General features: G+C 66.2%; 3 protein-coding genes across 3 annotated transcripts; 1 reads left to right on the forward strand and 2 right to left on the reverse strand.

Annotated features, from left to right (window-relative positions):
* Positions 1-315: 315 nt before the first annotated feature.
* FA09DRAFT_306858 (hypothetical protein) lies at positions 316-1383 on the reverse strand. The gene is made up of 5 exons (XM_025740544.1): positions 1033-1383; positions 882-954; positions 677-826; positions 507-614; positions 316-438 (listed from the first exon to the last, which is right to left on the reverse strand). Exons 1-5 carry the CDS (start codon positions 1206-1208, stop codon positions 424-426), a joined length of 522 nt encoding a protein of 173 aa, XP_025599514.1. The 5' UTR covers positions 1209-1383; the 3' UTR covers positions 316-423.
* Positions 1384-1595: 212 nt separating this feature from the next.
* On the forward strand, positions 1596-3255 carry FA09DRAFT_317361 (hypothetical protein). The gene is made up of 4 exons (XM_025740874.1): positions 1596-1607; positions 1678-2138; positions 2466-2510; positions 2564-3255. The coding sequence occupies exons 2-4, from the start codon at positions 1802-1804 to the stop codon at positions 2758-2760; spliced, it is 579 nt and encodes a 192-aa protein (XP_025599515.1). The 5' UTR covers positions 1596-1607; positions 1678-1801; the 3' UTR covers positions 2761-3255.
* On the reverse strand, positions 2906-5524 carry FA09DRAFT_329160 (alpha/beta-hydrolase). The gene is made up of 9 exons (XM_025742058.1): positions 5005-5524; positions 4820-4956; positions 4589-4757; positions 4523-4534; positions 4317-4473; positions 4129-4265; positions 3709-4078; positions 3318-3658; positions 2906-3263 (listed from the first exon to the last, which is right to left on the reverse strand). The coding sequence occupies exons 1-9, from the start codon at positions 5223-5225 to the stop codon at positions 2939-2941; spliced, it is 1869 nt and encodes a 622-aa protein (XP_025599516.1). The 5' UTR covers positions 5226-5524; the 3' UTR covers positions 2906-2938.
* Between the last annotated feature and the right edge of the window lie 3595 nt (positions 5525-9119).

Genomic DNA, 9119 nt, shown 5'->3' on the forward strand with positions numbered 1-9119 from the left:
CGGCTTGGTGACCGTCCAGACGGGGATGTCCGCGCGCGAGCGCATCGGTCAGATGTGTCAGCCCATCGCCTCTCCGCGCCGCGCCGCATTGCTCCTCGCTTGCCGGCATGGGAGTGCCGGACCGAGGGGACACAGCTCCGGCATAGGCAAGCTGGCAGCCCATGCGAGCGTGTCACCTTCAGCACTGCCGCATGTAGCCCTGCACTGAGCGAGACGAGAACGTGCGGCCGCTTTTTCTGCACAGCTGCCACGCATACACAGGGAGCCAGACCTCAGTACCGAGCCGCAGGGCACGAGCCCAGCATCGCACGGCGTGGAGAGCACACAGCGCTGTTGATACGGCACAGAGAGCGATGTGAGGGGTATGGTAGGGGGCCACGGCAACGTTGGGGTGATGAAGCGCGATGCGGGCGCGCTGTTGGGCTAGTAGTACTCGATCTGCGCGGCGGTGGGGGCGCGAGGGTCAGCGGCGGGGCCGCTTTGGGAGTCTGCCTGGTCACCCTCACCTCCAGGAACAGGAAGGCCGACTCGGCAGGATCCCGGATGTTGAGGCCTGCGGGGTTGAAGGTCTCGCGGTTGGCGCTGGCCAGCAGCGCCCGAAGAGCGGCCATCTCCTGCGCGGAGTGAGAAGCGTCAGCTGGGTGTCCGAGCGCCGAGCCGGCGGACGATGGCTGACCCGGTTGTACTTGGTGCCGAGCAGCAGCGGGCTGAGCCAGAGCGTCATCACTGCCAGGGCATTGTCGAAGCACGCCCAGCCGGAGCTGTTGGCGCGGATGAGGACCTCGTTGATGTCGTTGATGGCGTCGCCGAAGGTGGACGGGTGGATCTGCAGCCTGTGGGTGAGTCGGGCACGCCTCTGGGCGCTGCAGCGGACAACGCACCCGGCCCTCAAGCTCGAGCGGAAAGGCAGAGTGGAACTGGCACAGCTCGCCGACGGTGTAGTCGCGCTCGACGCTGCGTCGGTGTGGGGTGAGTCTAGATGACACGTGGTAGGCCATGGCAGCACGTCGCTACAAGGCATCTGCTGCTCACCGAATGACTTCCCGTGGCTTGTCCCTGCCGATGACGCCGACGGGCGGCGAGCCAAAGGCGCTGTCCGCCGATGGCGGGCCGAAGTAGTAGCTGCTGCGAGGCGCCTGCGAGCGGACGGCTGCAGCGGCGATGGGCGGTGCCCGTTTGCTCTGCGAGCCCTGCTCGACGTAGGCCATCGCGGCCAGGACGGGTGGGGGTGAGAGTGGAGGGGTGGGGGTGACAGTGGAGGGGTGGGGGTGAGAGTTGGGGTGCGATGAGACGCTGGCTGCGTGCGGCCGGGCGTGGCACGGCAGCCGCTGGCACGCTGCGGCTGTCGCACGGCGCGGCGTGGGGACCCGAGGCTGCTGTTGGCGAGGGTGAGGCGCTGCTGAATGGGCTGTGGTAGTGGTGAAGAGGGAAGCCGCTCGCGGTGATCCTCGCGTCCCTCGAGGCTCGCCTCGGCTCAACTGCAACGGCGCTGCGGCCGCGCGCTGGCCCGTGCATCTGGCGCGTGTGAAGCTCATCTTTCGCCCGGCGAGGCTCCGTACTTCCTAACCTCCGCACACCACAGCACGTCGCTGCCCGCCCAAGCTCAAGCGCGAGGCAAGTCGCTTTTCTACATCGTCCCTGGCCAGTCTGTCCTAGCACACTCACGGAGGCAGTCCGACCACGCAGCTCGCACGTTGCGTTGAGCCTCGGTGCGACGGCGACCCGGCACTCTGCCAGCTCTACGGCCTGGGGCTCGACAAGCGCGCACCACATCGGCGACACTCAAGGTGCGGCATCGATAATGGCTTCACAAGGCACGGCCCGGGCGGCGTCTGGCCTGAGGACCGGCTTGCGTCGTCCTCTCGCTTCACGGCCGCTCGACATTCTCTGGATCGCCTTTTTCGCTCTGCATCTCAGCGCCTCGCTGCTGATCGACTCGCAGGCCTTTGTGCCTCGGCGTCTGGTGCCGGCGCCGCTCTCGAGACTGTTGCAGCAGTACCTTGCGGACAGCCGCGATCCGCTCATCACGGCTGCGCTGCGTCGCGACCCGTCGTACGCCTGGTTCATCACTGCACTGGCGCTCGAGCTGTGCGTGCAGTGCCCGGCGTTTGCCGCGGGAATCTGGGGTCTGTGGAAGGGTGAGTGCCCAAAAGCCTTGGAGGGTGGGGGGGATGGTAGAGGTAGGGCTTTTCCCAGGCAGGACAAGCGGACCGGCGGGTCGGTGCCGCAGAGCGCGTCGTGTCAGTCGGTCGCAGACGCCTGAGTGCGCTCGCAAGTGTCGATCGAATGTTCGCCGCAGTGCGATTCACGATCATCAGAAAGGCCACCGCTGGCGGGACACTGATCGCGATTCCAACATAGTCCCCAGCCTCGACTCGCAAAGCCGGAGTGGGGAAAGCTCGCAGGCTTGGAGTGGGCCGCAGCGCATGCGCTCGCACGCTGATCCGGCCCCGTGCCCACCACAGATGACGCTCGCGTCTACCCTTGGCTCATCGCATACGCCGCGCTCGGTAGGTAGGCTAGCGAACCAGACCGCCTGGACCACTCTGACGACCGCTCACAGCGACGACGACGACGCTGCAGTGCCTGGTGTCCGTCACGCTGGGCGCAGATCGGAGCGGCCTCTCTGCGGCGAACATGAGGGCGCTGCTCTCGGGCTACGTGCCGTTTGTCATTCTGCCTCTTGGCCTGGGGCTAGACATGATCCGACGGACCGCGAGGCTGCTCGAGCAGCCCAGTGTCCGCGATAAGACGCTATAGCCCGCTGCGGCAGGGGCAAGGAAGAAGAGCGTGCTGCTGTCATCTCTGCGGAGCGACACTTCTGCAGCTGGCCCACAGGACCGCTGTCGTCAAGCGCGGCCGGTCTGACTCCAGCCCAGTCCCATGGCCAACGTGAAGCGACGATGGCAATATCATAAGTTCGTGCGTTTCGTGACGTCTACCTCTCCTTCTCCACCTCATCGCCGCTGCCGACATGGAACACCTCATCATCGTCGCGCACCTGCTCCCGCCCCTTGCCCTTGCCCTCTGCGCCGGTACGCAACGTCTCGTCCGAGTAGCGGCCGCGAGGCGTGACATCCTCCTCGGCAACGAGGTGCTCCAGCTCGTGATCGCCCTCGACGTCCAGCGCGACAGATCGGCCACCTGCGCCGCGGCCCAGCATGTTCCCGGCACGTCGCGCATTGCGCCGCAGCCGCAGCAGGATGTAGGCGCCGGCACCCACGAGGATCAGCAGGATCACGAGCGCCGCGCTGCCAGCGTCGCTGAACGGAGGCGTCAGTGATGGATTTGGGCTGGCATGACGCGTGCGCGCTCACTAGTACGCCGCCCACTTGGCCTCCTGCTTGACTTGCTCCTCCGACTTGCCGTCCACGCCGGGGATCATGGGCCGGTCGTCGGTCACGCCGCCCCCGCCGCCCACGACGAGCATGTGGTCCGGCTCGCCGTCGAGCCGCGACGGAATGCGGCTGCTCGGGCCCGCGGCGCCGAGCAGATCCACGCCCATGAAGCGCAGCATCATGTCGTGCGACTGCACCGGCTTGTCGAAGCCGACCATGTGCGACGCGCCGGCGACGGACACGTATGTCAGGTTCGCCGCCTCGCGCCAGTAGCCGGCGAGGGTGTTGTTGACGAACCACTCTTTCTTGACCGCATTGCTCTGCGCGGCACGTCAGTGAGAGAGGAGCAAGCGCTTGTGCGGCGACGCACCTCCCACGAGCTGGCGCCCGACCAGTGCAGGTTCCGCGGCACGCGCTCGACGCCGATGTGGTTGCAGATCAGGTCCTGGTCGCCGGCAAAGAGCATCACCTTGACGCCGCGGTCGAGGAGCTCGGGGATGTGGATCTTGGAGCTCTGCGGGTTGCGCTCGTCGCGCAGTGCCGAGCTGACGCGGTGGTTGCACTCGATCCACGCCTCGGGCTTGGCCTGCTCGTTGACGTGCAGCGCCTTGCGCACGTCGGCGCGCGCCAGGTAGTCGTACGTCGGCCGCAGTGTCGGCGGCCAGTTCATGCCGCAGTCAGGCGACGTGTCGGACAGGCGGACGTCGTAGATGTTGATGCACATGTCCTTGCCTTGCACTCTGCAGGGAATTTGAGGACGGGAGCAACCACGCAGGGACTGGCGACTTACTTTGGCGTCGTCTTGATGGTGATGTCGATGATGCTGTGCAGGATGCGGCCGCAGGCGCCGGCCTCGCGCGGGTCGCTCGATGCCTTCTTGAGGTCGTGCTGGCACTCCTCGTAGACTCGGTTGGCCTCTGTCCATTCCTGCAGCAGGCATCAGCAACCAAGTGCGCTGGCGGGGGATGCGGCGCGCACCTTGCCGCCCTTCTCCCACAGCTTCGCCTCGACCATCATCTCGATCTCGGAGCCTGCCTGTGCGCGCGGGTCGATGAACGGGTTGCCCATGACGATGCCGCGCACGTCGAGCGGCGGCTGTGCGGCCTTGACCAGGCTCGCCGCCGTGAACGGGATGCTGCGGGCATGTCAGCGATGCGCGGGCCTCGCTCGATCTGCGAACGCACTACTGGCCAGCGCTATGGGTGCAGCATCAGCGGAGCTCTGCGGCAGGACTTCGGGGGCACACTCACTAGCTCTCGCCCGCAAGGTACGTGTCGACGCCGTTGCCCGCCGCGTACTCGGGGAAGATCTCGATGAAGCGCTGCATCGCGTACGTGACCTCTGCGCCGGCCTGCTCGAGGTTGCTTGCGTAGGCGCTCGTCGATGCGTACGAGAAGCCGGTGCCCACGGGCTGGTCGACTGGACCACAGTCAGCACGGCAGAGCGAATCGATGGGCGGTGCCTGCAGATGGGCCACTCACGGAACAGCACATCGGCGTACTCGTTCCACGCGCCGCCCGGCGTCGTCCACTCGAGGCCGCCCTTGCGGTCCGGCCGGAAAGCGCCGATCTCCATCATGAGGCCGTCGAACGACGAGCAGCCGGGGCCGCCATTGAACCTGCAGCATATCAGCGACGTGTCCAAGGCGTCGGAGCATCACACCCACCAGATGATCAGCCGCCGCTTCTCGGCCGTGTGCCGCGCCCGCTGCAGCACAAAGTAGAGGTGCGCATCGCCCGCGGGCGTCGAGCCGCCGCCGGCCGCCGGCGCGCGCGCGGGCAGGTAGCCGGCCGACTGGAACAGCGGCGTGTAGATCGACGACGCCGGCGGCAGCAGCGGCACGCTCGGCACGAAGTACGCCGCCGCGGGCGAGAGGGGCACGGGCATGGGCGATGGGTGGAGTTTGAGGGGTGAAGCGTGAGATGCGGCGATGCGTCGAGCGTGGAGCGCGAGGCGTCAAGCGAGAGCGTGAGCGTCGGGCGTCAAGCGTCGGGTGTCAAGCGTGAAGCGTGAGCGTCGAGCGTGAGCGTCAGCGCCGAGCGTCAAGCGCGAAGCGTGAAGTGCGGCGAGGCGTGAAGCGCGGCGAGGCGTGCGGGACCAGCGACGGCTGCGGCAGGTGCGGCGGAGTCGAGCGGCGAGTGCGGCGGGTGCTGCGCGGCGGATGGCCGGCGGGGAGAAGGAGCAGGTGGTGGAGATGGTGAAGCACGAGAACGGCGTGGGCGCAAGAAGTGCCGGCGCGCGCCGCGGTGCCTGGCTGCGGACCGTGCGCACGCGCCGCGCGCCGCCGCCGCCTGCGGAGACGCCGCGTCTCGCTCCTTCGCTTGTGTCTCGACGCTGTGCAGCCGATGCGACAAAAGCAAGCGGCTGCTGCAGCCAGCCGCGAGGATAGCATTTCTCGTGGTGCTGCGGCGAGTATAGCTAAATTCGGAGGTGCTGTGGCGAGCGCAGCGGCAGATTCAATTAAGCGCCGCAGGGAGAGGGGCGCGGGCGACGCGTCTCGTGCGGGACTTGCTGCTCCCACGCGCCTTGCCTCTCGACCCTCACCACAATGGACTTCTACTTGAGTTTGGGGGGCTACCTCGGCCGGCGAGGAGCGCCAAGCTCTAAGCCGCGGAGTAGCGCTACCGGCCGGGAGAGGCGTGGGAGCGCACTCGGAGCGGTGGTCGGAGACCGAGAGCGGAAGCTCGGTGCTGCGGTGACAAATCCGCAGACAAAGACAATACACTGGCACGGGTGAGAGTGCCGGTGTCGATCGAGGCAGCGCTGTTGTGCAGCGCTACACCTTCGCAGCCGTGTGACGGGCAGCGGAAGCCGAGCGTGACGTCTACGAGTAGACGCGACGCGCCGAGAGGCCCAGTCGATGAAGACTGCGGCGGCTCGGGTCCAAGGAGCTACGCCGGGGCTGGCGAAGCGACTCGATCGAGATGCGACGTCGGTGCTGGCGACGCGTCTCGATAGGCGAGAGGCCTCACCGGGGCTGGTGACGGCGGCTCGCGAAGGGGGCAGAGAGGCCTCACCGGGGCTGGTGACGGCGGCTCAGCGAACAAGGGCAGACTCTGGAGAGAGCGCGCACGAGTCAATTGCTGTGAGAGGCAATGTAAAGACAGAGGGGAGTAATTGGGTGACGTGTGCGCTCGGGGGCTGGCTCGCGTGAGTATAAGAGGGGATCGCGCCTGTCGAGGAGCGAGACAGGCGCGGTGCGTCGCGCATGGCGCAAGGAGAGACACTAGGCGCAGCCTGAGTGTTGAGAGAGGAGCCGTCAAAATCGGACGGCGAGGAGGGGCGGCCGCCGGCTCAGGGGGTGATGAGCCGGCGGCATCAAGGGGCGCACGCGAGCGCTAGGTGCGAGCGATGCCTACGTCCTGCCTGTGCTCGCAGCATCAGGGTAGGTTTGGCAATCATCGCTGCGACACCCGCCGTGATGGAGGGGGTGATGTGAAAGGAAGAGGTCGAGGAGCCAACGCGGGATGAACCATGCGCGGCGGCGACGAAGGCGGTGATCGGTTGCTGGGCGTTGCGCAGCGGCGTGTGCGAAGGCGGTGGCGCCGGCTGTGACAAGCGTGAGCAGCGCGATCGCCCCTACCTCTTCCAGATGACGAGACGCGGGGATCAGAGGCAAGCGGAGCGGCGAGCCAAAGATTGTTGGAACAAGAACGCTCGGCGAGACGAGGCGGCGGTGAGGAGACGAGTGGCGGCGATGCGAGGCGTCGCAGGAAAGGGCGCAGTTGTCGGCGACAATGAGGCGTCGGCGCGTGCGTCCCGCAGCGGCGTCGGCACGGACCGCAAGATCGCTCTATAGGGGCTGCGCGACAGGGGCCGGCGAGCGACGGCAACGAAGCCGTGGCGTCGCACGGACTCTGCGATGTGAGGCGCGCGCAGCCCTGATCACAATTCTCCCACTCAATCGAGTGGTCGGGGTGTCGAGGCCAATGTCAAAGACGAAGATCGAGGTTGGCGACGACGGCGACGAGGGAGAGAAGCCCCGGATGGAGACGGCTCAAGGAGGCAAAGCAAAGCGACGACGGTGACAAGGAGGAGCGGCAGAGGACGGAGAGGCCGTTCCAGACGGCAAGGAGAGTGCGGCGAGAGGCATGCGGCGTCGAAGATCACTTGCTGCAGCGGCAAAGAAGCAAAAGGAGTGTGATGTTGCGAGGAGTGATGTTCGGCGATGACGGGGCGGACAGTGAGGAGAGAGGAGAGGAGTGCTACGCCTCGGGCGCGCTGGCACGGCGATCGATGATAAGGAGCTGGCAAACGCTCTCGGCGAATCGCTTCTGGTCCGACTGCTTTGTCAGGACGTCAGCAGCGTTGTCAGCAGTCGCAACTTGGTGGAGCACTATCTCCTTGCGCGCGACAAGCTCGCGGACAAAGTGGACCTTGACGTCGAAGTGCTTGGTCCGACTGTGGAACGCGGGGTCGTTGGCAATTTTGTGCGCCGCCTCGTTGTCGCCCATGATGATCGGGGCGCCAAACGAGTGCGAGAGACCGAGGAACTGGACGACGTCGGCGAGAAACTTGACTTCTCTCGCGGCCTTGCACAGGGCAACATACTCGGCCTCGGCCGTCGACAGCGCCGTGAGCGACTGGAGCTTAGAGCGCCAGGAGACAGCGCCGCCGTTGATGAAGACGACGTAGCCCAAGATGGACTTGGCGCTTGGGTTGCTTGCGGCGGCAAAGTCGCTGTCGGAATGCGCGAGGATCTTCTTGACGCCGTGGCCTGGCTGCTTGCCGCCATACTCAATGCCGTAGCCGATCGTGCCGACCACGTAGCGCAGCACACCCTTGAGCAGTCGGATGTGCGACTGAGTGGGCTGTTGCGTGAATCGAGCAAGCTTCGATAAAGCGTAGCACACGTCGGGTCGCGTGCACTGCCCGAGCCAGTTTAGGGCTCCAAGCAGTGACGCGAACTTGTGCCGTTTGGCCGGCGTGGCTTCGCCTTCCTTGGCGACATTGCAAGAGACGAGGCGGTCTTGAGTGGCAACGATGGGCGTCGTCTTGCGCTTGCCCTTGTCCCGAGCAAAGCCAAACCGCTTCTGGAGCGCTTCGACGTAGGCGCGCTGCGAGATGCGGATGTGCGGCAAGCCGTTGACGACAGACTGCTCGATGTGGAGCCCCAGCATCCAATTCAGCGCACCGCCTTGAGCGGCCTTGAAGCGGGCGCAGAGATCGGTGATGGCGGACTCTTGATCCTCCTTGCGCCGTGCTCCGATGGCGAGATCGTCGACGTAGACAACGAGGATAGTGAGATCGGCATCGGACGACGAGGGAGTGGGTCGGCGTGCGTACACGCACGGCTCCTTGTGTTCCATTCACGGCCGGCCTGTTTGAGGCCGTACAGCGAGCGGCAAAGGCGAAGAACGCAGCCGTCGGCGACCGGGAATCCGGGGATCGGAGCCATGAAGACCTCGTGCTCGAGGTCGCCGTTGAGGTATGCGGAGTTGTAATCGAGCTGCTGCCAGGTGAAGCCGTAAAGCGCTCCGATGGCGAGCGCAAACCAAAGCGAGTCGAGACGCGCCACTGGGGCGAAAGTCGCCTCGTAGTCGAGGCCCTCCGTCTGCGTGAACCCCTTGGCCACGAGTCGGGCCTTGTACTTGAGCACTCGGCCCGCCAAGTCGAGCTTAAGCTTATAGACCCAACGGCTGCCGACAATGTTTGTGCCCGGTGGACGGGGCACAACCTCGAAGGTGCCGTGGGCCACGAGCGACTCGTACTCGCGCGCCATCGCCTTCTCCCACTCGGACCAGTTGGGCCGCTGCCGAGCCTCGGCGAGGTGCTGGGGCT

This window comes from Tilletiopsis washingtonensis (assembly GCF_003144115.1).
Source record: "Tilletiopsis washingtonensis strain MCA 4186 unplaced genomic scaffold FA09scaffold_7, whole genome shotgun sequence".
NCBI classification, from domain to species: Eukaryota; Fungi; Basidiomycota; class Exobasidiomycetes; order Entylomatales; genus Tilletiopsis; species Tilletiopsis washingtonensis.

Coding starts and splice junctions, on each gene's coding strand:
- FA09DRAFT_329160 (XM_025742058.1), bottom strand. CDS start 5,225: ATGCCCGTGCCCCTCTCGCCCGCGGCGGCGTACTTCGTGCCGAGCGTG. Junction 4,957..5,004: donor AAGCGGCGGCTGATCATCTG/GTGGGTGTGATG, acceptor GATATGCTGCAG/GTTCAATGGCGGCCCCGGCT. Junction 4,079..4,128: donor ACCATCAAGACGACGCCAAA/GTAAGTCGCCAG, acceptor AATTCCCTGCAG/AGTGCAAGGCAAGGACATGT.
- FA09DRAFT_317361 (XM_025740874.1), top strand. CDS start 1,802: ATGGCTTCACAAGGCACGGCCCGGGCGGCGTCTGGCCTGAGGACCGGC. Junction 2,139..2,465: donor AATCTGGGGTCTGTGGAAGG/GTGAGTGCCCAA, acceptor TGCCCACCACAG/ATGACGCTCGCGTCTACCCT. Junction 2,511..2,563: donor CATCGCATACGCCGCGCTCG/GTAGGTAGGCTA, acceptor GACCGCTCACAG/CGACGACGACGACGCTGCAG.
- FA09DRAFT_306858 (XM_025740544.1), bottom strand. CDS start 1,208: ATGGCCTACGTCGAGCAGGGCTCGCAGAGCAAACGGGCACCGCCCATC. Junction 827..881: donor CGCTCGAGCTTGAGGGCCGG/GTGCGTTGTCCG, acceptor CACAGGCTGCAG/ATCCACCCGTCCACCTTCGG. Junction 615..676: donor TCGGCACCAAGTACAACCGG/GTCAGCCATCGT, acceptor CACTCCGCGCAG/GAGATGGCCGCTCTTCGGGC.